The sequence below is a fragment of the Anolis carolinensis genome, chromosome 2 (genome assembly GCF_035594765.1).
Source record: "Anolis carolinensis isolate JA03-04 chromosome 2, rAnoCar3.1.pri, whole genome shotgun sequence".
Taxonomy (NCBI): Eukaryota; Metazoa; Chordata; class Lepidosauria; order Squamata; family Dactyloidae; genus Anolis; species Anolis carolinensis.
In genome coordinates, this window is record NC_085842.1 from 18,100,037 (window position 1) to 18,125,945 (window position 25,909).

Below are 25,909 nucleotides of genomic sequence, written 5' to 3' on the forward strand. Positions count from 1 at the left end.
ACGTCTCCTCCATTGGTGGCAGCGAAGAAGATAGTCAAACTAATAATTAACATCATCTCTCATAAAACATCTTTATTAATTGGTGGTATCGGTGTGTGTGTGTAGGATCAGAGGGATTCCATCTCTGTCACACATTCCTGTCAGACACCTCACCTCTGTACATATTGGTGGCAAGCGGAGGGATTCAAAAGGGATTCCATTCCTGTCACCCTCAGATCTGTACACCAATGTCTTCACTGCGGAAGAACATGCAAGTCAAGAATAGGTCTCCACAGCCACCTACGCATCCACCACCAAGACACTACACCTGGAAGACCATGATCCTCAAACTACAGGGATTGCCTAAGTAGGTAAATAAGTGTAAACCAGTGTTTCTCAAACTCTGCTCCTTTAGATATTTTGGACTGCAACTCCCAGAAATCTCAGCCATCTTACCAGCTGTTAGGAACTGTGGAAGCTGAAGTCCAAAACATCTGGAGGAGCAGAGTTTGAGAAATATTGGTGTAACCTATCTGACTTGTAAACAAAACATTTCCCACGCTTCTGGCATTTCCTTTGGAGGGGAAAATTCCTCCCTTACCTCAGTTCTTGGATGCCCCCTGTTTGGATGGTACCATATTTATTCAAATCCAATGCTAACCTTTTTTGGCTAAATTATATAGCAGAAAGGAAGTGTGCATTAAATTTGATGGCATGTGAGAACTGTGCATATAAGCTGCCCACACCCATCCATCAGGCTGAGGCTGATAAGTTTGCCAGCCTCATCCTGATGGAAGAACATGCCAAAGTGTGCAGCAGAATGGCTGACATACAAGGGGAAACTGTGCAATATTAGATCACAAAGTAATTACTGATACAGTAGAGTCTTGCTTATCCAACATTTGCTTACCCAACGCAGTCTGCCTCCCATCCAGATTCAGAGCTGTTTCTCTAAGCAGCAAGGACTGAACTTTTTAACACATTTAATTTCCAACAATGTTGTTACTGTAAGTTCATTTTACGCAATTTTATCTTCATTTGTAGTCAATTTGTTAGTAGCTAATGTTTTTGTAATCAGTGTTTCAATACATTGCAATGTTTTGGTGCTAAATTCGTAAATACAATAATTACTGCATAACATTACTGTGTATTTAACTGCTTTTTCTGTAGATTTGTTGTAAAACATGATGTTTTGGTGCTTCATTTGTAAAATCACAACGTAATTTGGCGTTTAGTAGGCGTTTCCTTAATCCCTCCTTATTATCCAACATATTCGCTTATCCAACATTCTGCCGGCTCGTTTATGTTGGATAAGTGAGACTCTACTGTAATTAGAATAATTTCTAGTATCCCTGTGTGAACCCTGATGGTTCATAACCTCCCAATGGAAAGCAATTTTTATACTACTGGAATTTTAACCCCTTTTTTCTTATGTGGACTTTCTGGTGTGTCACAAGATTTGAATTCTGAGCAAAACATTTCCCGCACTCCTGACACTGGAATGGTTTCTCTCCTGTATGAACTCTCTGGTGGCTCACAAGGTATGCATTCTGGGAAAACCCTTTCCCACACTCCTGGCATTTGAAAGGTTTCTCTCCCGTATGTACTCTCTGATGCCTGGCCAAATTTGAATTGCAAGTAAAGTACTTCCCACAGTCCTGGCATTTGTAAGGGTTCTCTCTTGGTGGGACTCTTACTTGAGTATCAAGGCTTACATTGTGAGATAATGTCTCACAGTCTTGGTATGAGTACGGTTTCTCTCCTATGTGGATACGCTGGTGGCCTACAAGATGCGATTTCTGCGCAAAACATCTCCCACAGTCCTGGCATCTGTATGGCTTCTCTCCTGTGTGCACTCGCTGGTGAACCACAAGGTCCGACTTGTGAGCAAAACATTTCCCACACTCCTGGCATTTGTATGGTTTCTCTCCCGTGTGGACTTTTTGGTGTCCTAAAAGGTGTGCGTTTTGAGAAAAATGTTTCCCACACTGCTGGCATGTGTATGGTTTCTCTCCCGTATGGACTCTCTGATGAGGCATAAGATCCGACTTGTTAGCAAAACACTTCCCACACTCCTGGCACCTGTACGGTTTCTCTCCTGTGTGGACTCTCAGGTGTGAAATAAGTTCTGCCTTGCGAACAAAACATTTCCCACAGTCCTGGCATTCGTATGGTTTCTCTCCTGTGTGCACGATCTGGTGCTTCACAAGGTGTGAATTGTGAGCAAAGTATTTCCCACACTCCTGGCATTTGTATGGCTTCTCGCCACTGTGTATTCTCTGGTGGATCAAGAGAGTTGAATTCTGAGCAAAACCTTTCCCGCATTCTTGACACATATATGGTTTCTCTCCAGTGTGGACTCTTTGGTGGATCAAAACTTGTGAATGCCGAGCAAAACCTTTTCCGCACTCCTGGCATTTGTATGGTTTCTCTCCTTTGTGGAGCCTCTGATGAGTCAACAAGTTTGATTTCCGAGTAAAACAATTTCCACATTCCATACATCCATATGGTTTGTCACTTGTGTTGATCCCCTCACATTTCACGAGCTCCAATTGGGGATTTATCTGGTATCTCCCAAGGTTGGAAGTCTGAGAAAAACACTGCCTGTCCTCCTGGCATTTGTATGGTTCATCTCCTGAGAGGTTAAACTTGCAGTCAAAGTTTTTCTTTCCAAGGTGAGCTTTCTTGTGAAGAATAAATGATCTCTTTTGATCAAAATGTTTTCCACATATGGTGCATTTGTAGGGCTTCTTTCTGTCTAAGTTTTCATCTGCCTCTTGTACATGGTAACGCTGGTGTCTAGCAAGATCCAATTTGTGTGTAAAGCACTTCCAGCATTGGTTGCAGACATTTGTTTTCCTCCAATTATCTGTTAAGAAGAAAAACAGACACGAATGAAGTATGCTTGGTGTGTAGAGTAGGATGTGGAGAAATGGATTCAAATAGCAGGAAAAGAGATTCCACCTAAATACATATTAGGAAGAACTTCCTGATGGTCAGGGCTGTTCGACAATGGAATATCCTTCCTTGGAGTTTGGTGGAGTCTCCAGCTCTGGAGTTTTTGAAATTGAGGCTGGATAGCCATCTGAAGGAATGTTTGATGACTCTATGAAATGTCAGTATCTGAGTGTCAGTTTACGGATCCCTATATAAGCCCTAGTTTAGTAGCTATGTAGGGTCGCTGAAGCCCTAACTTCCACTTACCAGCATTTAGCCCAGGCATGGGCAAGCTTGAACCCTCCAGGTGTTTTGGACTTCAATTCCCATAATTTCTAGGAACTGTGCAAGTTGAAGTCCAAAACACCTTTTTTTCGATGTCAACTTGCACAATTCCTAGGAATTATGGAAGCTGAAGTCCAAAACACCTGGAGGGCCCAAGTTTGCTCATGCCTGGGCTAAAATGCTTGTAAGTAGAAGTCAGGGCTTCAGCCACTGCCACTGACACAGGTCCATTCCCCTTTCACTCAGGAAGTGGCTGGCGAACGGTTCTACCTACCTTGTATTAGCAATCTCCATCACAATGGGGATTTGCTATAGACATTCATAGGAAGGAGATGGATTCTTGAATGACAGGGGAATGAACCAGTCAATGGCAGTGGCTGCTTCCCAGTAAGTGACAATTGACAGAATTGGCCCATGATTCATTATGTAGCAGTGTGGTTATGGTACCACTGTTTTATTTAAGGGCCATGATCCCAGCCAATGTATTTCAAAGTCCAGAGGAAAACCTGTTGAAAAAAAATTCTCAAGGACTCTTTTAGTGCTTTTACATATTGGCACTATTTATCCTACTGCTAGTTTGGTTTAGTTTCATGTGTTGTATTTGTTTTTAGTCTTTGCTGCTCTTTTTCGTCAAACTTGGCTTTATTAGGACTTGCTTTTAATCACGTGCTATGTCATTTGGATTTTTATTTCAAAATATGATACACATGGAATAGAAAGTCCTAAATAGCAAGGTATTTCTTTTATCAAGAGACCAAAGGCACATTATACAATTTAAAATAGAAATTAGCTGAAATGATAGTATATGTTTTTAATGGATTTTAATTGTGAACTTATTCATACTGTTTATATTTAATTCTGTTTTAATGTTTGCATATTTGTATATTTTAAACTGTATGCTAATGCTTTTATGTTAAGCCGCTTTGAGTCTCCTTCGGGAGAGATAAAGCGGGGTATAAATACATATAATGATAATAATATTAATCAATTTAAAATACATTTAGAGCATCATAAAACAGGATAAAAATACATCACATCACTATCAGTACTTGCAATAAAAGTTATCTTAAAAATAATATGAAAAAGTAACTTGACTATATAACTCATAGTAGCCATACAAGTAATGTCATTCCCATTCATTATGTTACTGAAATGCAACTTCGTTGCATCTGGTCTTTGGTTATGTTTTGTGATGCTGGCTTACCTAATGGGATGCCCAGTCTGATGTTAGAGATTTCCATTTGCTCCAGAAGTGGCACATCTGATGCCCACAGCTCTTCCCTTTGACCTGTAGGAGAAATGAATTCAGTCTTTGGAAGTGAAGTGAGGAGGAGGATCATAATATTATCCATCATCATGATAAGTATTAATGAAAGTCTCCTCAATAGAATAACAGTCTTTGAGCTGGATGGGTCATTCCGTCCAATTTCCCGTCATGCAGGAATCTACAACTAAAGCTTTCATGAAAGGTGCCCATTCTTCCTTTATTTAAAGACCCATCATCCTTCAAGACAATATATTTTTCTTTTAAACACCCACTGCCAGGAAGTTCTTTCTAATGTTTATGTGGAATCATAATTTATTTATTTTTGGTAACATGAACCATTGGTCTATGGAGCTGCAGAAAACAGTTTGCTGCATTGTCTGCAGCAGTTTGCTCCATTGTCTGCATGGCAACTCTTTTGATATTTTAAGACAGCTATTATATCTAAGTTTTCTCTTCCTCCTAAATCGCCTCTCACAAAGCTTGTATTCCAGGCCTCTGAGAATCTAGGTCACCCTTATCTGGACACATTCCAGCTTCCAAATAGTTAGTCAACATTTGAACTGTGATGTCTAGAAGGCTTGCAAATACATCCATATAGATTACTGGACTACAATATTTGCCATTTGGCATGTTATGAGTAATCTTATGTCAGACCTAGTAAGAGAACTGTAAAGCTAAAAACATTCTCCAAATTCACTGGAAATGTACAGTTAAAGCATTTGATAGCTGTCCTGTCACTATCTCAGCCAGGCATGGCTACATCATGCCTAGGTCCAGAAGTGATGAAATGTCATCCCTCCAACTCTACTGCCACCGCCTTGGATTCAGAAGGAGAAGAAGAAGAGGTAGGCGCAACTCCATCCTCCAACTAAAGCAAGTTCCTTACCAAGAGATGCCATAGTCTCATAGTTGTCCATCATGATGTCCCTGTACAAAGATCTCTGGCTGAAATCTAGCAGATCCCATTCCTCTTCTGTAAAATACACAGCCACTTCTCCAAAGGTCACTGGTTCCTGCAATCGTAAAACAGCCCATGATCAGAAAGATGTAGTCTGGAGGAAAAATACATGCATTATATGAACAAAACGCAATCATAATACACGACTTCAAATCAACCTCTTGGTCAATGCCCTGGGTGACTTTGGACAAGTCACACTTGTGTTGATTCTTCGCAGGAAATTTGTATCTCTTCAAACACTAGATCATGTTTTGATATCATTTTTGTTGTATTTGGTAAATACGAACACTGGGTTTTGCATTGCCACCCTCAGGTGTGCAGCTTACAGCTCCAAATGGGGGGCTCCTCCCCACAATATAGATTTCTTGGGTGGTCTGAAGAAGACCTAAGTACACCACCAGGAGCTCCTCAGCCAGAGGTTGGCTGATAAGAACTTCCCTATAAGGAATTGGTACAATATTTGAGCTGTTCAGATTGTAAATGAAAGCACAAATGGGGCATAATGACAGGAACATGAGTGCTGTCATGTTTATTCCTAATTTGCTGTATGTACTCACTTGTATTAACTATACATAGATGAACTGGATGATGGCATTGCTATGGTTTAATCATGTGAAGAAGTTTCTCTATGCCCAATAGATTTATGGATGCAACTGTAAAAGGGAGGTAGTATATGGAGAACAGCTCCATGGACGTTCTGATGAGAATTCTAGGCTGAGAGAATATTTTAGGTTTATGAGTCAATTGCAGGTGTGTGGGGGGAACTAACAAAAAGGGACTGATACTGTATACTGACATTTCCAACTGGTCAATATCCTTGAACTATGGTGCCCAGAAATGGACATTTCATATACTATCTCTTCAGTACTTTCTTTCCCCATCACACCTCAAAAATCTCCTACCTCGGCTAGTTTTCCGACAGATTTTTCCTTTCTTTTATTCCTTGTCCATCTATATTGAAATGGAGACACCATGCTGCAGTCTGCAAAGGGGAGAAGATAAAGGGACAATGTTTCAGAAAGACATTTCTTCTTGAAAGCAGATGCTATTATGGTTGGAGTGAACACTTCTATATATCCTGCCTGGTTTCTGAACTATTTTACCTCATGCATCATAGCATCCTATAAAATTTTAGTTATATAAATGGCATCCTCACCTGACTGTTTGTCAGCAATGTTTCGACTTTCCCCAGATCCCTGGTGATCTAGGACACAGACCTCCTCTTCCTTTTCTTGCTTTATTGTAATATCAGGTAATCCTGAATTGATGGGGAAAAGGAAATCATGAACAGAGCTACAGGATTTCCACCAAGCAAACAAACTTCAGGATATCTTGATTATGTGACAAAAGGTGTCCCTCACTACTTTTTTAAAATATTTTGAATTATTTTTAATATAAGTAAATGCTGCTACAGGAACAAAAAATGACAAAGGTAAGAGTGACTGTCCTGTGGGGCCGAACTGGGTTTGGCCTGGCTAGATAGTGAGGACTCTGGTTAGGACTAAATGTGTATGTGCCTATCATGTACACATGTGGACCAAACAATATTATTTTAATCAGGCATTTAAAAAAAGGTATTTCAATTTAAACTGAGTGCAACAATTACAGTTTTACCTCTATGTAAAATACACACCATGATACAGGGTGTTTGAGAAACAACTCCCTAGTTTCCATTTAATTTAAATGGAAACTAAGGAGTTCTTTTTCAAACACCCTGTATTTCACAAAGCTAGTGGACCTAGCACTGCTAAAATACCGGTCACATTACTAATAATAAAGAGTAGGTTTGTTTCAACAAAAACTTATTGCAGGAGTAACCAGATCTCCACATTTGCTGAGGTAAGATCATATGACCCCTGTGAAAATGGAAACAGCTCTCTAGAAATCTCCAAGTTCTCCAGCACAATTGTGTGGGCCATCTCTACTGGAGGTTGACCATAGGATCATATTTGAAGAGCCAAAGATTCATAGAATGGTGTTCCCTCTAGCACTATCTCTAGATCCTCCAGAAAACCTGACCACAGAATCACACTGAAGGACACAGGAGATTCAAAGAAAGAATATTTTTAATCAAATCTGAATATGTGGAGGGCTTCTGTATACACTACATCACTTTACACCTGCTAGTAGAGGTAGTATGGAACTCAACACAATAATAGAGGGGCATAAACCTTTATAATCAATGAGATACTCTGAAGGAGGCAGGGATCTAGTTTTTGTTGTTATTTTACCTGTAAAGTAACATGTACAGTAATGGTTATATATTGTGTGTGTGTGTGTGTGTGTGTGTGTGTGTGTGTGTGTGTGTGTGTTTGTCAGGAGCAACCTGAGTTGCTTCTGGTGTGAGAGAATTGGCCGTCTGCAAGGACATTGCCCAGGGGACGTCCGGATGTTTTTTGATGTTTTTACCATCCTTGTGGGAGGCTTCTCTCATGTCCCCACATGGAGCTGGAGCTGAGAGAGGGAGCTCATCCACGCTCTCCCCGGATGGGATTCGAACCTGGCAGCCTTCAGGTCAGCAACCCAACCTTCAAGTCACAAGGCTTTACCTCTCTACGCCACCGGGAGTATATGGTTATATGAATAATATAAACAACAGCATTGTTCTCCTCTACTACTTCAGAGGAAGGCAAAACTAAATCCCCAAGGAACAAATCTTGCAAAAAAAAAAAAACCCTTGTGGTAGGGTCATCTTGAAGATTCTGTAAATCGGAAATGACCTGCAGGCCCATAATAGTACGGCTTAAAAACATACAAAAGTTAAGCTCACCAGAATATTAAAACACAGTGAAACATACACCTAGAATGAATTAAATGCAGTTAAAAACAGATCAATAAAAGCAATATATCACCATCTAAGCTTTTCTTAAAAAATCTGCTTAAAAACAAACAAATATGGCACAACATCCATATCCACAGGAGATACATTCTCGGTCCTTACAAGGATACCTGAAATGTGGATAACAGCAAACCCTATTTAAAACAAAGGTCTAAGAGTACTACAGAGTCACATTGGAGGACCCAGAAAATGCCGAAAGATGACATATTTTGTTGGGACATGGATAAATGAAACCATGGATAGCCCTTCCATGTATTTGTGGGTTATACTGCAGGTTATTTATGGAACTTGTGTTTTTGGTCTCTCACCTGTGTTGTGTTGTGATGTAGCCCACATTTTCTCCAGGACAAGGCAATCTGGAAACCAAGGGTCTTGCTCAAGCCTGGAGATCAGCTCAGGCTTGGCAAGTGGAAATCCTGCAGAGAAAAAGACACATTGTATTGAAGTGTGTGTTTGACTGAATAAAGCAATGTACAGATATAGGTAGTCTGTCGCAACACAGGTATGCTCACTAGGTTCACCAATGGCCAAAAGATATTCCTGGCTCCACAGAGACCATTGAAGTAGACTTCATTTCTGCTGCTCCAGAGACGAGGGCATGGAGCAACAGATTCAAACTACAGGAAAAGAGATTTGACCTGAATATTAGGAAGAATTTTCTGATGGTAAGATCTGTTCAACAGTGGGAGAAAGGAGCATAGAGCTGTCTAGTCACTGTGAATCCTAAACTGCTTTTCTTGCATGCCTTTTCGAAGCTATATGGCCTTTCTTGGGGTTTGAAACATCCAAAGTCACATCTGACATTAAGAGAACCACTGTGTATTTTTAAAATACCCATACAGCAAATTTAACCTAAGAGAGAGGAGGAAATTAATGCTGTTCCTGTCAAAAGTAGGACAAGGGATAGTTACCCAAGGAGGCCACGTTGTCATAATTTTCTCGCATGACTTCCCAGTACAAAGCTCTCTGATTCTGATCCAGCAGAGTCCACTGCTGCTTTGTGAAAAACACAGCCACATCCTGAAAAGTCACAAGGCTCTGGAAAAGAAAAAGAACAGAAGATGTCCAAAGTTCTCAAAATAGCCTACCTTAGATCAATAGTCCCTAAAGGGTGACCCAATACAGCGATGGCTGAAAGAAGGTAATTGAGAGTGGAAATGTGAGGACCTGGGGATGTGACCCTCTCAATAAAAACAGAAAAAGCTTTCAGCATCAGTAAAACAAAAGTAATTATTTAGCCTTCCATAGCATTGAGTAGTGTCAAACTGCATTCATTCTTCAGTATAAACACATCCAAGGTGACTTTAACTTCAACAGGATTGTGTGAGATAACCCAGCCAGTAAATGCCTTGTGGTAAACCCTGTCGCCACTTCCATACCTGCGGCAATTCTGTGCCATCCATTCCCGTTTTTCCAGGAAGAAACTGGCCACCCAGTGGCAACCTTGGTGATGCTGTTGTAAGTTGAAGACTGGATATTACAGGAGGCTTCAATTAAGGTCAAAAGATGGAAACTCTGTGATCTGAAAAGGGTAGAATGAAATGTGAATATTGTGGCAAACATCATGAGGCTTGTCTTTCTAGGAGACAAGAAAATCATACAGAAGAACAAAATACTCCAATAGTGACAGGTTCATTTACAACTCGTTTGTGTGTGTGTGTGTGTGGGGGGGGGGGGGGTGATATCAATCTGTGAATATTTGGAAGCACTGACACAGAAGCTGGATGCATTTGGACTTTTCTCTCCCCTCAAATCCATTTTTTGTAAGGGGCCTTGTGTAGTAACAAAGCTGCAGGACTAGACAGTTCTTCCTCCCGTACCTTTTCGTCATCACATTTCTAACAGTGTAGAGCAAGAGCGCTTGAGAAAATGCTGTGGATGCTGGATGTGTAGGTAGTCCTCTTTACTCAAAGGGAGAATTAGGAGCAGTAGTAAAAAAAAAACTTTTTTGAGTCTCTTAGGTAAAGGTAAAGGTTTTTCCCTGACGTTAAGTCCAGTCGTGACCGACTCTGAGGGTTGGTGCTCATCTCCATTTCTAAGCCGAAGAGCCGGCGTTGTCCATAGACACCTCCAAGGTCATGTGGCCGGCATGACTGCATGGAGCGCCGTTACCTTCCTGCCGGAGCAGTACCTATTGATCTACTCAGATTTGCATGTTTTCGAACTGCTAGGTTAGCAGGCGCTGGGGCTAACAGCGGGCACTCATTCCGCTCCCGGGATTTGAACCTGGGACCTTTTGGTCCGCAAGTTCAGCAGCTCAGCGCTTTAACACACTGCGCCACCAGTCTCTTAGATTTATGGAGAAAAGGAAATTCCACCTATATGTTTTTCTTTTGTTATCATCTCTCTTTTCTTCTCTCATTTTCATAATTTTCAAAATACATAGTACTATGATTAAGAATTAGATTATTAGTGTTAAAAATCAATCAATCAATTGCAGATATGGCAGCACCAGATATGACAGATACAAAAGACCCCATGCACTGCACTTTGAATTGCAATACATCCACACTAGGCTTTGGTTATTTGTCAATGTGGATGGTTATACAGAAATTGCTAAAATCTTCTTGACAGCAGGATACCGAAGCAGAAAACCAGCCAAAAGGAGCAGATGGGAATTTATATTGTTCACCACCTCTGCACTTACCCCAACCTTTTCATCTTTGCTTAATGTATTTCAAGCTTTAATTATTCTTGCAGAGCCTGTTTAGCCAGGGCAGGTCTCCCACATTAATCTACTTCAGTAAAAACAGTAAGAGTCCTTCAAGTGCTTGAAGGAGGAGCCCCTGATGGCGCAGTGGGTTAAACTCTTGTGCTGGCAGGACTGCTGATCTGAAGGTTGGGTTGCTGACCTGAAGGTTGCCGGTTCAAATTCAACTCGGGGAGAGTGCGGATGAGCTCCCTCTATCAGCTCCAGCTCCATGTGGGCACATGAGAGAAGCCTCCCACAAGGATGGTAAAAAACATCAAAACATCCGGGCAATGTCCCCTGGGCAACGTACTTGCAGACAGCCAATTCTCTCACACCAGAAGCGACTTGCAGTTTCTCAAAGTGCTTGGAGGACTGACAGGTTTAATATGGCATACATTTTCCTAGACTTCAGCCAGCTCCCTCCACCTGCTGAAATGGGCTACAACCTACAAAAGTTGATGTCAATTTTTTGGCTATTTTGGATTAATATTTTTTATTTTCAATTTACATATTAATAAAAAACGGTGAAACAAATCTATATACATGGATATATGCTTGGACCAATCCAATCCTATCTATACAATACTCGCATATGATTATGCTCTCCCCTCCTCCCACCCCTCCCAATTTAGTGACTTTCCTTCCCTTGGGTTGGAGATATTCATATATAATTCTATTCTTTCTTCCCATTACATTGTTCTTCTATTCTTCCTTCTAGCCTGATATTATTTATAAACTCCCTACAGATTCTAACAGATTAAATTATGAAGCCTTCTAGAAAAAGTTTCAGTTTTTCTTTCTTTCTTTCTTTCTTTCTTTCTTTCTTTCTTTCTTTCTTTTTTACAAAGTTTTGAAATGGTTCCCAGTCCTTGATAAAGTTCTATTAATTTTGGGTCTGCATCCCATGCGCTACCGGTAAGTTCCCGCAGGATATTATTGCGTACAGCTACTTTGTAGTTACGGATGTTTGCACAATGTATGCACTTTATATATTTTAAATTTTGTATATTGTCTCATGTGTTTTAATGTCTAATGTAAATTGTTTTTAACGGCTTTTTGTTTTGTTGTATTGTACTGTTGTTTTTATTGGCATTGAAATTTTGCCAGATCTGTAAGCCGCCTTGAGTCCCCACAGGTGAGAAAGGCGAGATAGAAATGATGTAAATAAATAAATAAAATAAACGTGTCTTCAAGTTGCTATGCTATTTATTAGATCAGTGGTTCTCAACCTGTGGGTCCCCAGCTGGTTTGGCCTAATTCCCAGAAATACCAGCCAGTTTACAACTCCCAGGATTTCTGGAAGTTGAAAGCCAAATAACAACAACAACAACAACAAAGTATGGATTGTCAATGTAGCAATCCCAGGTGACAGCAGGATTGAAGAGAAACAACTGGAAAAGATGACACGATATGAGGATTTAAAGATCGAATTGCAAAAACTCTGGCACAAGCCAGTCAAGGTGGTCCCAGTGGTGATCGGCACACTGGGTGCAGTGCCTAAAGACCTTGGCCTGCACTTAAACAAAATCGGAGTTGACAAAATTACCACATGCCAGCTGCAGAAGGCCACCTTACTGGGATCTGCACACATTATTCGCCGATACATCACACAGTCCTAGACACTTGGGAAGTGTCCGACGTGGGATCCAATACAACAGTCAGCAGAGTGTCTGCTGTGGACCCATCTTGTTGTGTTTCAAATAATAATAACTTTATTTTTGTATCTCGCCTCCATCTTCCCAAAGGGACTCGGGGTGGCTCACATGGGGACGAGCCCAACATCGACATGGAATTAAAACACAATCCATGAATTTATTTATTTATTTACAGCATTTCTCACCCGAGGGAACTCAAGGCGGCTTACAATAATAGGCAAGAATTCAATGTTTGACAAAATACATTAAAACAAGAGTTCATATAAAAACAATAACACAACGTAATAAAACACATAATACAAAATTTAAAAACAGATCCAAGTTGAAATCCATTCATCTAAATTAAAGCAATAATATACAGTAGAGTCTCACTTATCCGAGACTCACTTATCCAAGGTTCTGGATTATCCAACACATTTTTGTAGTCAATGTTTTCAATGTATCGTGATATTTTGGTGCTAAATTCGTAAATACAGTAATTACTACGTAGCATTACTGCATATTGAACTACTTTTTCTGTCAAATTTGTTGTATAACATGATGTTTTGGTGCTTAATTTGTAAAATCATAACCTAATTTGGTGTCTAATAAGCTTCTCCTTAATCTCTCCTTAATTATACAACATATTCGCTTATCCAATGTTCTGCCAGCCCATTTATGTTGGATAAATGAGACTCTACTCTAATATAATATAACGTAATATAATATATAAAGCCAAAACATCTGGGGACCCACAAGTTGAGAACCACTGACCTAGATAAACTGGTCTCTCAGCCCACAGAGGAGACACAGCACTTCAATCCAGGACTACACAATCAAAGCACTCCTGACAGATGGCCATCCAGCCTCCTTGGAATCAATGTTGCCCAGACAATCCTAGGAATATCTTAGGAAATTACTTACAGGACAAGCCTAGGCCAACTTGGGCCTTCCCTCCAGGTGTTTTCGACTCCAACTCCCACAATTCCTAACAGCCTACCGGCTGTTAGGAATTGTGGGAGTTGGAGTCCAAAACAACTGGAGGGAAGGCCCAAGTTGGCCCAGGCCTGATCTATACTGTAGAATTAATGCAGTTTTAAACTACCAAATACATTTCCACAGCCACTGCAAACATACAAAAATCACCCTACCTTTTTCCCAGTTCGAGCCTGAACAACAAGACGACTTCCTTTATATGGAGACGCCTCTGGAAGAGCCCCTTTTCAAAACGGCACACCATCTCTCTTCCGGTTAGCCTGCGCCCTTCGTTGATTGGCCAGCCAGCCTTGTTTTTCCTTTGCACGTGGCAGACTCAGCCAACCAGCTCTCAGCAACGTAGGGCGGGACTTAGTCGCTGATTGGGTGGCGGCCGGAAAGACTGGCAGCTCTTTCACCCTATCTTTGCATTGCATTCTTGTTCTAGTATAATTCTGCTTTGATGATTCTCTTTGTAAGCTTTGAATCTGAATTGTGATTATCAGTTTTGGAGAGGGCGTAGGATGCTTCCGCGAAATAAATAAATAAAGAAATAATAATAGATTTTAATTTATATTTGAATATATAATATATATTATAGTAGATAAAACTGATTTTAATGTTTAAATATTTGTGTATTTTTATAATTATTTTATGTCCCGGCATGGAATGCTTGCCATATATATGTTATGCTCTGCCCTGAGTCCCCTTCGGGTTGAGAAGGATGGAATATAAATGCTTTTAAATACAGTAGAGTCTCGTTTATCGAACATAAAAGGGCCAGCAGAATGTTGGATAAGTGAAAATGTTGGATAATAATGAGGGATTAAGGAAAAGCCTATTAAACATCGATTTACATTATGATTTTACAAATTAAGCATCAAAGCATCATGTTTTACAACAAATCAACAGAAAAAGCAGTTCAATACAAGGTAATGTTATGTAGTAATTACTGTATTTAAGAATTTATCACCAAAACATCGCAATGTATTGAAAACATTGACTATAAAAACATTGAATACTAAAAGGCAGACTGCGTTGGATAATCCAGAATGTTGGATAAGCAAGACTCTACTGTAATATAATATAATATAAAACAATAATAATAATGATGCTTTGAAAAACGCACCTTGTAGCCAAAACATTTCCCACATCGGGTTGTGGTGAGTTTCCCGGGCTGTATGGCCATGTCCCAGAAGCATTGTCTCCTGACGTTTCACCCACATCTATGGCAGGCATCCTCAGAGGTTGTGAGGTCTGTTGGAAACTAGGCAAGTGGGGTTTATAGATCTGTCGAATAATGTCCAGGGTGGGAGAAAGGAAGTCTGATTGAGGCAAGTGTGAATATTGCTATTGATTACCTTGATTAGCATTGAATTTCCTTGCTGCTTCAAAGCCTGGCTCCTTCCTGCCTAGGGGAATCCTTTGTTTTTAGGTTAATCTTTGTTCTGTTTTTAATTGGTGGCCTCTTATTTTATCTTGTTACAGTACTATGTTATTACGTATAAATATGTTTTGCTTATGTTAATACGATTTTTTAATGATGTTGTGTTTATGTATGTATTTTATTCTGTTCTGTTGTGAGTATTTGGGGTTGGCCCCATGTTAGCCGCCCCACATCCCTGCGGGGAAATGGAGGCAGGATATAATAATAATAATATAATAATAATAATAATAATAAATTTATTCTTATATCCCGCCCCATCTCCCCGAGGGGACTCGGGGCGGCTCACAACAATAATAAAAACAGTGACAAATTACACATTGTAAAATCAAACATGAAATAACATCAATAATAATCTTTACTTATGCCCTGCTCCTCATCTCCCAAAGGACTCAGGGCGGCTTACACTGGGACAAGCTCAAATCAGTATTACATCAATAAAAACAGCAACACATCTTACAAAAGTTAAAATAATTTAAAATATAGACAGTAATACAAATCAGAAGTCAAGCACCATAGGACATGGACCATTTTAAGAGGAAATGGAAACCTGAAAGTGCATATTCTTCGCTGACTAGGGATGGGAGCGGCAAAAGGTAATAAAGTGCATGGAATGGCCAAGGCCTGGGTAAAGCGCATGGACAATTAATTATCAGTTATGAGAAGGCACCTGTAAACATCCACATTTTCAGATATAAAAATAAAGTTATTATTATTATTATTATTATTATTATTATTGGGAAGTGTCAAGAGCAGGGGTCCTCAAACTTTTTAAGTGGAGGGCCGATTCATGGTCCCTCAGATTGTTGAGGGGCTGAATTATCATTTGAAAAAAAATGAACAAATTCCTATGATCACTGCACATGTCTTATTTGTAGTGCGAAACAAAAAAAACCAAAAAAAAACCCCAGCAACAATTACTTATTTATTTATATATTACATTTATACCCCACCCTCTCTCACCCTGAAGGGGACTCAGAGCGACTTACAAATTGTATGTACATACAATATATTATATTATTAGCATAGCACAATATTAGCATTATATATTACTATATTGTACTATACCATTATACCGTAATATTATTAGTAATATTACATTTAATATATAATACATAATTAATATTATTATATTATACAATATTATTATATTGTAATTATTATTAGCCGCCCTGAGTCCCCTATTGGGTGAGAAGGGCGGGGTAGAAATACTGTAATAAATAAATAAATAAATATTGTATTGTATTACATTAAAATATTTATTATCAATATTATATGTATACACAATATTTATTTTTTATTACAATATATTATATTATTACCATATCATTCATTTACAATATTTCATTTACAATATTGGTAAATGAAAAAACAATACAATATTTAAAAATAAAAATAATTTTAACCAACATACTGTAAACTTATCAGGATTTCAGTGGGAAGTGTGGGCCTGCTTCTGGCCAATGAGATAACCAAGTAGGATTGTTGTTGTGCCTTCAAGTCATTTCAGACTTTGGGCGAGCCTAAGTCTAAAACTAGGGCGGGGGCCAGGTAGATGGCCTTGGAGGGCCGCATCCGGCCCCCGGGCCTTAGTTTGGGGACCCCTGGTCAAGAGGTTGGTGCCTCTCTCGTTCTCTCTCTCTTTCCCTCACTCCTTCCGGCAGCACAGAGAGGGTCACGTGACGGGACGCGACCGTTGCTCAGGGAAGCGACCGTTGCTCAGGGAAGCGCCTGCGCATGCGCGGAAGGGCAGCCTTGAGGAAACGGCAACTCCTCCTCCTCCTCCTCCTCCTGGCGAGCCTGAGCCCAGTCTCTCCCCATAGCACTGAGCCTGTGGCTGCTCCCTCAGAAAAGGCCCGCGGATTAGAGCCCCATCCATTCAAGATTGACAGAGAGAGCAGTCCTGGCTGGGCCAACCTCATGGAGATAGTCTGGTTTGGGACTGAAAGGGAGCTTCAGGGGAGGCCAGGTGGGCCTGGAGGCCTAGTGACAGGAGGGAGGGCCCAGCACGACCTGGCTCCGAAATAAATACAGACCTTGTTTATACTCTCTTGAAAAAATCCTCCCAAGGCCCATTGTGTAATGTTTACTTTCTTTCACAGAGAGGATGTCATTGTTGGCTGAGAATTTTGGAGCAGAGCCTGTTCAGTTGAGAGAAGAGGGAGGGAAAGCATCTTGGACCAGTTTGGTTCTTTATCAAAGTGGTTCCAACATGGAGAGACCCAACTCACCTGGACCTGAAGCAGGACTTGGGAGCAGTGGGGAATCCTGGGGAAAAACTACACATAAGTTCCTGAATATGGACCTTTATAGCTCAGACGTACAGCTCCAGCGCTTCAGGCAGTCCTCCTACCAAGAGGGCAAGGGACCCAGAGAGGTTTGCAGTCACCTCTACGATCTCTGCCGCCAGTGGCTGAAGCCAGAGCAACACACCAAGGCTGAGATGCTGGACCTGGTGATCCTGGAGCAGTTCCTGAGCATCCTGCCCCCAGAGATGGGGAGCTGGGTCCGAGAGTGTGGGGCAGAGACCTCTTCCCAGGCGGTGGCCCTGGCGGAAGGCTTCCTCCTGAGTCGGGCAGAGGACAAGAAGCAGGAAGAACAGGTAATAATAATAATAATACTTTATTTTTCTATCCCGCCACCATCTCCCCAAAGAGATTCAGGGCAGCTAACATGGGCAATGCCCAAAACAAAACAGAGTAAAACGATTACAACAAATATCAAAACAAAAACAATAATAACATCAATCAAATAAACAATTTAAACATTTTTTTTAAAAAAATACAGTAAACCACATAAAATCAGAACAAATGAGTAATAATACAACATCAACCACTAGAGATAAAAGGGGTCAGGCATATAAAAACACAATATCGAAAGCTTTTAATAAAGTGCATAAACAAGTGTCAGAGAGTCAACTGGGATAATATGGGATAAAGTAGGGTAGGAAGGAATAAAGTGCTAAGAAGTAAGGTGAGAGCATTTCCTCTTGATTTCACTATCCTTGCGACTCATGGACAGATTAAGTTTACATCCTGGCTTTCTTCTAAGATGGGACCAATGTGAGACAGAAGCCAGACCTTGCTCCCTCTGCCTCTTTTTCACAGCTGTTCTGCCCCTCCTGCTGTCACCTCCATATCCGCTGTAACATTGGTTGCTGCTCGACTCAAATTTGTTGACCCCAGATATAACATTGGAAATGATGGAAGGAGAAGAATGTCATTTGTTTCAAACTAGGTTGCCATAGAAAATGATGAGAGGGGGAGTATGGAGGGGGAGCCACCCTGACTCCCCTCGGGGAGAGAAGGCGGGTTAAAAACAAACTTTTATTAAAAAATAAAATTTTATTATTATGCCCCTTGTTTCAAACTAGGTTGCAATCTCAGAATGCAGTTTCTGCACATTTGGATAAAAAATGCTTTTCTAATCTTTCTTCTTACTACTTCTGGAATACTCTGTGCTCTTTCAGGCCCAAAAAAACTTCATTGAAGTCCAGTTTGATGTCCCTGCATCAGAAATATCTCACTCAGACAACACCCAGAGCCTCCAGCAGAAGGAGATGAAGCAGGAAGGGGATGGGGCTGCAGTATTGCAGGGTAAGAAGGAAATCTTCTGGGAGTGTTTGTGTTTTATACCAGTGAACATTCCCCTTGGGATTGTAGCACATCTACAGTCAGTTTGAGATTGAGACTGTTTGAAATTGAAATTTTGAATATGCATTTAATATTTTGAATGGGTTTTAACTGTGAATTTTAAAATACTGTTTATGCTTAATTTGGTTTTAACATTTGTATATTTTAAATTGCTTTTATGTTAAGCCAAATTGAGTCCCCTTTGGGAGTGAGAAGGCGGAGTATACCATATATACTCAAATATAAGCCGACCCGAATATAAGCCGAGGCACCTAATTTTACCCAAAAAAACTGGGAAAACATTGACTCCAGTATAAACCGAGATACCAATAAAATTACATCAATTGAGGCCTCAGTAGTTTAAATGTTTTTGAATCTTTACATCAAATTGTAATTTAAGATATGACTGTCCAACTCTGATTAAATCATTATTCTCATCTTCTTCAATGTAAATATGCTTATGTATCCTTTTAATAATAATAGAGTAAAATAATACATGTAATAATAATAATAATAAATACAGGAAAATAATACATTTAATAATAATAAGATCAGAGTGAAATAATAAATGTATTATTAATAATAAAAATAGAGTAAAATAAATGTAATAGTAGCAACAATAATAGAGAAAAATAATAAATGTACCATATATTCTCAAGTATAAGCTGACCCAAATATAAGCCAACCAGGACTCTCACCCGAATATAAGCCGAGGGGGGCTTTTTCAGTCTTAAAAAAGGTCTGAAAAACTAGGCTTATACTCAAGTATATACAGTAAATAAATATGGGAACCCCCGGTAGTGCAATGGGTTAAACCACTGAGCTGCTGAACTTGCTGACTGAAAAGTCAGCAGTTCAAATCCGGGGAGTGGGATAAGCTCTCACTCTTAGCCCCAGCTTCTGCCAACCTAGCAGTTCAAAAACATTCAAATGTGAGTAATAGGTACTGCTCTGGTGGGAAGATGATGGCACTCCATGCAGTCATTCTGGCCACATGACCTTAGAGGTGTCTTGCAGTACTTTTATATAAGCCCAACATTAGTTGGGACTGAAATATCACCCCTTCAGGATGTTCCCAGGTGGGACATAAAGCTAAGATGAGACAAGAAACTGAGCTGGAAGACAAACAATAGTGAGTTTCTGAATCTGAGTTTAGTAGTGTGTGTATACAAGATCAGATGCTGGTAGATGGGCTCTGCTGCTAGATAAGCTGAAACATGTTTTTTCTGTGCAAAGACTCTGCTGTATTTTGCTTGTTCCTGGGACAGCTTGAAATGGTTCAGGGAGGTCATGATTTGGAAAGTATAAATTACTCTGTGTACTAGCATCCCATGACATAACTTTAGTCAACTGAAATACCAAACCCAGTACTAGTTTCAATCCAACCTATTTACAGCACTGAGATAAAATGTCCTAAACTCAGAAATTTTACATATTCCTGGGCTGAAGAATGCCCCTATGTTCATATGATCATTTCTTCATAGTAGTGTAATTGTAACCCCTGAGACATGTTTATGTGATCAGCTTTCTACACCTTGCTCTTACTCCCAGGGGCTGGAATGATGTTGTTGCCGAATCCTCAGTCGTTTCTTCCCCTTTGTGATGGAGTGGATCTGAATCAGGTAAACAGAAGGATTCCTGGGAGAGGAGGACTAGAGCTGCCTGGGTGTCATTTATTACAGGCTTAAACATCAAACATCTGTTGAAACAGAAAAAGATTGAATGGATGCAACCATTACAAATATAATTCCTCCAGGCATTCAATCCTATGCAGCACAACCTCACTATATGCCTAACAGTGCTGCTTCATATCCACCAGTTACTCCAGTGATGGATGCTCAGATCCAACATTTGCACGTGGATGTGCTTCCGTCAGCACGAACCATCTGCAATCCTAACGACAGATGGATCCCTGCAGGACTGGGGAGTGTACTCCGACACCCTAGCAGTACATGTACAGTGGGCCCCCCACAAAGTCTATTATCACATAAACTTCCTGGACCTGCTTGCAGTCCAGAAGGGCTTGTACGCTTTCCAAGACATGTTCTGCAACTGTCCAGGTTCAGATAGATAACACCACATTGATGTGGTATATAAACAAACAAGGAGGCATACAATCACGTTCCCTCCTGAACCTTACAATGGCGATCTGGTATTGGTGCTTAAATTATGGCATGGAGGCTGCAGCCCTTTCCCTTTCAAACAATTGTCAGAAATGTAAATCTACTTTAAAGATTTTCTTATACAGTAGAGCCCCGGTTATCCGAGATAAATGGGCGGGCCCGATTTTGAATAACGGAACGGTTCAGATAGGGCGAGCCCTCGCCAAGGGATGTCTCCCTGGATCTCCCTCGCCTAGGCCCTTGCTGGGGGAAAACCCGTGGCATGCTCCTCGTTTCTTGGAGGGACAGGCCTTTTCTGAAGCAAGGGCCTGTCCCTCCGAGAAAAGTCGAGTGCGCCCTGGATCTCCCTCTGCCAGGCCCTTGCTGGAGGAAAGAGTTTCCTCCAGCAGTGGCCTGGCCAAGGAAAACCGCTGCACGCTCCTGTCCCGCCAAGAAAAGAGGACCATGCTCTGGGTTTTCCTTGACCAGGCCATTGCTGGAGGAAACTCTTTCCTCCAGCAAGGACCTGGCCGAGGGAGATCCAAGGAGACGTCTGTCAGCGAGGGCTCGCCACTTGGGAAGCAGCCCACGAGCGCTACTGCCTAGCAGCGCTCGTGGGGTGCTTCCCAAGGGGCAAAGGCTCGGCCCAGAGAAGCAGCCCACGAGCGCTGCTGCTGCAGCTATCGTGGGGCGCTTCCGGGACACTTGCTCCTCTCTCTCCCTCTCCTTTTCTCGAGCTCCCTTCGCTCAAGAGAAGGAGAGGGAGAAGGAGGGGTGCCCCTGGAGGCGCCTTGGATGATATGGATGCTCGGTTAACTGGAGCTTGGTTAACCGGGATTCTACTGTAATTGTGTTTTTTATAGCCCTTATGTGAGAAGGATTTTTTTTCTTTTTCCATCAGGGACCAATTGCCTTTGAGGACGTGGCTGTCCATTTCTCCCCAGAGGAGTGGGTTCTTCTGAATCCTGATCAGAAAGTCTTTCACATGCAGATCATGGAGGAGATTAATGGGATTGTGGATTCTCTTGGTAAGGCTCCCTTACTGATGGGATTTCTATTTCAAAATGCAGTATCCCAGTCAGCAGCTCACTACTGGGAGCGATATCCTAAATCATCACAATTTCTGAGAGTTCTCAAGGCAAGGCTTACGTTAGAAATATGACATAAGTGTAACATTGACTTGATACCTGAGTAACAGTGATGTTGGCACCAATTCGGACTACAGTGGGAAGACTTCAATAATTGGGGTCAAGTCCAAATGTATCACACTCCCTTGTAGCAACAGGGACCCCTGGAAAACCTTTCAAGAGTAATTTATTTATTTATTAACACTATTTATATACCGCTTTTCTCACCCCTGGGAGGACTCAAAGCTGTTTACAACATAATATTGGCAAAATATTATGTAAACGAAATCAAAAAATCTAAACAAGGGACATATAACTCTGCATTAAAATCAACAAGACCGTTAAACATAAGATATAACAACATTTAGACATAAAAACTTAGAATTAAAACACCTAATATAAACATTAAAATCACATGATCTAAAATCATAGACAGGGGCCATTCCAATTATCAATTGCACATTTTCCCTATTTATTTATTGCACTGGAATTTACCTTCTTGTAAGGAGGCATTAACTACCACCTTTACCCACTCCACCAAACCCCCTCTGGCTTCTTTTACCAGCCAGGTTGGGTAGGCGTCTAGGATGCACGTGGATGCCCTCGCTTCTGCAATGATCTTGTCCACATCCACAAGCTGCACCAATCTTCTCTTCCTCTATGTCTATATTATTTCAAGAATAATTTAAATCCACTTCTTATCTCACTGTCTTAGACTCCTTATCACTCATGCTGATGAATGATTGTTTTTGTCCTTCTTCACAGCAGATAACTGGAAGAAGAGCAATGTATGCACCAAACACAGAAAGCATTTGGGACACAATGGGGGCCTTTCTATACATCAGCAAACCCAACGAGAAGATGGAGATTCTGCCAGAGAAAGGCCCTACAAATGCAATGTACGTGGGCAGTGTTTTACCCAAGATATGGCACTTGTGCTTCACAATACACTCCATGCTGGGAAAGGCCTTTGTAAATGGAAAGTATCAGCAAAATGTGTTACTGATTACAAATTGCCACATCTGAGTCAAGATGAAATCTTTGAAGGAACTGAGGATTTCATAAGTCAGGAGTATGGGAAAACTTTTATCCAGAGTTCACACTTGGTGAAACACGACAGATTTCACACAGGGCAGGAACCATACCTATGCCAGGAGTGTGGGACATATTTTCTTTTCAGTTCACAATTGCTGGGGCACAAAAAACTTCACACAGGGTACAGTTGGCAGAAGTATGGAAAATGTTTTACTCAGAATACACACCTTATAGACCACTGGAGATCCCACACAGCAGGAAAGCCATACCAATGCCAGGGGTGTGGGAAATGTATTACTTGCAGTTCAAACTTGATGAAGCACAAAAGACTCCACACAGGGGAGAAGCCACACCAGTGCCAGGAGTGTGGGAAATGTTTTGCTTCCAGTTCACACTTGGTGAGCCACAAAAGACTCCACACAGGAGAGAAGCCATACCAATGCCAGGAGTGTGGGAAATGTTTTGCTGCAGGTTCGGTCATGATGAGGCACGAAAGACTCCACACAGGAGAGAAGCCATACCAATGCCAGGAGTGTGAGAAATGTTTTACTAACAGTTCACACTTGATGAGTCACAGAAGACTCCACACAGGAGAGAAACCATACCAATGCCAGGAGTGTGGGAAGTGTTTTGCTTATAGTTCAGACTTGTTGAGGCACAAAAGACTCCACACAGGAGAGAAGCCACACCAATGCCAGGAGTGTGGGAAGTGTTTTGCTCGCAGTTCAAACTTGATGAGGCACAAAAGACTCCACACAGGAGAGAAACCATACCAATGCCAGGAGTGTGGGAAATGTTTTGCTTACAGTTCAGCCTTGGTGAGGCACAAAAGACTCCATACAGGAGAGAAACCATATGAATGCCAGGAGTGTGGGAAATGTTTTGCTTCCAGTTCAGACTTGGTGAGCCACAAAAGACTCCACACAGGAGAGAAGCCATACCAATGCCAGGAGTGTGGAGTATGTTTTACTCGCAGTTCAAGCTTGGTGAGTCACAGACGACTCCACACAGGAGAGAAGCCATAGATATGTCAGGAGTGTGGGAAATTTTGTTTGCAATTCACGCTTGGAGAACCGCAAAAAACTACACACAGGAAAAAAGGGTGAAAGTGCCAGAAGTTTGGGAAATGTTTTACTCAGACTTCATCCCTTAACAAGCACCAGAGAATACACATGGGCTAAAAAACATACAAATGCCATGGGAAATGTTGTGTTTGGGTTTCATACCTTTTGAACTATCACAGAAAATATACAGGAGAGACATAATCTAAAGAGCTGGGAGAAAACTAATAAAATGAATTGCAACAGGGAAATTGCACTTTCTGGACATTGTGGTGCTGTAGACTATACATTCAACATTTCCCAATGAATACATGTTATTCCCTTGACTTCCAGTACCACTTGGTTTGACTTTTGGACTTATTTCTTACACAATTCTCTTCGTAGTTTTTAACTTTTTTCAGTTTTCTTGCTTTTTTTGACTTGGGACTGTTTTGGAAAACTCTTGCTTCTCTGGACACTCATATCATCTGATTTCAAATAGGACTGTTTGATTAGTTCTGCATAAGATTTTGTAGATTCCCATTTCTTATTAGCATCCCTAAGTTGAGGTCCTTTTTGGAGAAGCAGAAAGCAAGCTTTCTGTGACAATCCTATAATAATCAGAGGGTTAAATTACGATTTGTCATGTCACATAATTTAAAAAGAAAGTATATGTAATTCCATCAGTTGTTCCCCTGGGCTGTTTTCATCTCCTTTACCACCTTGGCTGCAAATTTCCAGTTTACGAATGTTGTTGTTTTTCACCTGGGATTCAAAAGTTGTTTACTCAATAAAATAAAGTTATTAATAAAGTTATTATTAATTGTTCACAGTGCTTCTACTGAGGCCAAGTCAAAGGAAAATATGCTTACACTATCATTTCCCTTAATGTGCAAATTGTACTTCTGGCTAGCATTTACTATCTGTTTTCCTGCTTCTGGCACATGCACTTTTAATCCACATTAAATTGAAAAACACGAGCCTTGTTATTTTAGAAGTAACAACGTTATATATCATTAATTTTGTTATAGAGTATGAGAATTTGATCTATTTTGCAAAATTTAAGTCCCTGGATCTTTTATTAAGGAAATGATAGCTTTTATCTGAGCTACACAGAAACCTAGGATATATAGCACTTTATAGTGTTGATCTCCATATGGGAAGTTTTAGATTGTTTTTAACCTATTTTAACTTAATTATTTTAATGTCCTTCAAAGAAAGACTTATGTTCCAGTTTGGGCTATTTATAATGGTTTTATATTGTGTGTTTTAATGCTTTTGTAAACTGCTTTGAGTCCGTTGGACAAACAGGATATAGAAATTTCCCAAATAAATACGTTTGTTTGTAGAATAAAAAAAAAGTGTTTGTATAATTAATACAAGCTTCCCAACTATTCACTTCCAATTGCCTGAGAAAGTCTAATTGCCAGTAAAGAGATTACAGTATTTACGCGAATCTAAGATGCACCTTTAATGACCGTGCCAAAGTTAGGGCATACATTACATAAAGTGTGGGTGGGCAAGAGAGGCAGCAGGAGCATCCACTGGCCTCCCTGCCTGCCCCAAGACATCTCTGCCTTTGCTTCATCCACTTCCGGAGCTCTTCACCTGCACTCCTGGGGCCCGCGAGAGCCAAGGCCGCCTCCAACTGCTACTGGTGAAGTATCTGTTCGCCGCCTCACCAGAGTTAGGGTTCCTGATGTTATTGTACTTTTGTTCTGCATTTGTAAGCCGCCCCGAGTCCGCACGGGGAGATGGAGGCGGGGTACAAGAATAAAATTATTATTATTATTATTATTATTATTATTATTATTATTATTATTAGGGAACCCCCACAGGCTCTGCATCACCGGCGTGCCATCTCATCCACACCTGTGCCACCCTTTTGAACATTTTCTCCGCCTTTGCCTCCCTTTCTTTCCCTTCCTTCCTTCTCTCTCCCTTCCACCCTTCCCTCTCCCTT

The 25,909-nt window shown here is 40.8% G+C and overlaps 2 protein-coding genes across 3 annotated transcripts; one reads left to right on the forward strand and one right to left on the reverse strand.

Annotated features, from left to right (window-relative positions):
• Positions 1 to 57: 57 nt before the first annotated feature.
• Positions 58 to 16,222, reverse strand: LOC100556228 (zinc finger protein 883). Of its 2 annotated transcripts, none has more exons than XM_062973385.1 (9): positions 14,696 to 16,222; positions 9,645 to 9,787; positions 9,177 to 9,303; positions 8,574 to 8,681; positions 6,583 to 6,684; positions 6,329 to 6,408; positions 5,355 to 5,481; positions 4,406 to 4,489; positions 58 to 2,848 (listed from the first exon to the last, which is right to left on the reverse strand). In XM_062973385.1, the coding sequence occupies exons 2-9, from the start codon at positions 9,666 to 9,668 to the stop codon at positions 1,383 to 1,385; spliced, it is 2,118 nt and encodes a 705-aa protein (XP_062829455.1). In that variant the 5' UTR covers positions 9,669 to 9,787; positions 14,696 to 16,222; the 3' UTR covers positions 58 to 1,382. The 2 variants fall into 2 exon arrangements, with proteins under 2 accessions (XP_062829455.1, XP_062829454.1); XM_062973384.1 differs by lacking the exon at positions 14,696 to 16,222 and adding an exon at positions 13,743 to 14,689.
• Positions 16,223 to 16,732: 510 nt separating this feature from the next.
• On the forward strand, positions 16,733 to 24,762 carry LOC100564609 (zinc finger protein 708-like). Its single transcript, XM_062973361.1, has 6 exons — positions 16,733 to 16,979; positions 17,113 to 17,612; positions 18,480 to 18,606; positions 20,194 to 20,264; positions 21,646 to 21,772; positions 22,637 to 24,762. Exons 1-6 carry the CDS (start codon positions 16,748 to 16,750, stop codon positions 23,929 to 23,931), a joined length of 2,352 nt encoding a protein of 783 aa, XP_062829431.1. The 5' UTR covers positions 16,733 to 16,747; the 3' UTR covers positions 23,932 to 24,762.
• The last annotated feature ends 1,147 nt before the right edge of the window (positions 24,763 to 25,909 follow it).

Excerpts from the sequence above, each read along its gene's own strand:
- LOC100564609 (XM_062973361.1), top strand. The coding sequence starts at position 16,748 with ATGCGCGGAAGGGCAGCCTTGAGGAAACGGCAACTCCTCCTCCTCCTC. Across the intron at positions 16,980-17,112 it reads GGAGCTTCAGGGGAGGCCAG|AGAGGATGTCATTGTTGGCT; the intron begins GTGGGCCTGGAG and ends TTTCTTTCACAG. Across the intron at positions 20,265-21,645 it reads ATGGAGTGGATCTGAATCAG|GGACCAATTGCCTTTGAGGA; the intron begins GTAAACAGAAGG and ends TTTTTCCATCAG.
- LOC100556228 (XM_062973385.1), bottom strand. The coding sequence starts at position 9,668 with ATGGATGGCACAGAATTGCCGCAG. Across the intron at positions 6,409-6,582 it reads CATTGCTGACAAACAGTCAG|ACTGCAGCATGGTGTCTCCA; the intron begins GTGAGGATGCCA and ends TCCCCTTTGCAG. Across the intron at positions 4,490-5,354 it reads TGAGACTATGGCATCTCTTG|GTCAAAGGGAAGAGCTGTGG; the intron begins GTAAGGAACTTG and ends TTTCTCCTACAG.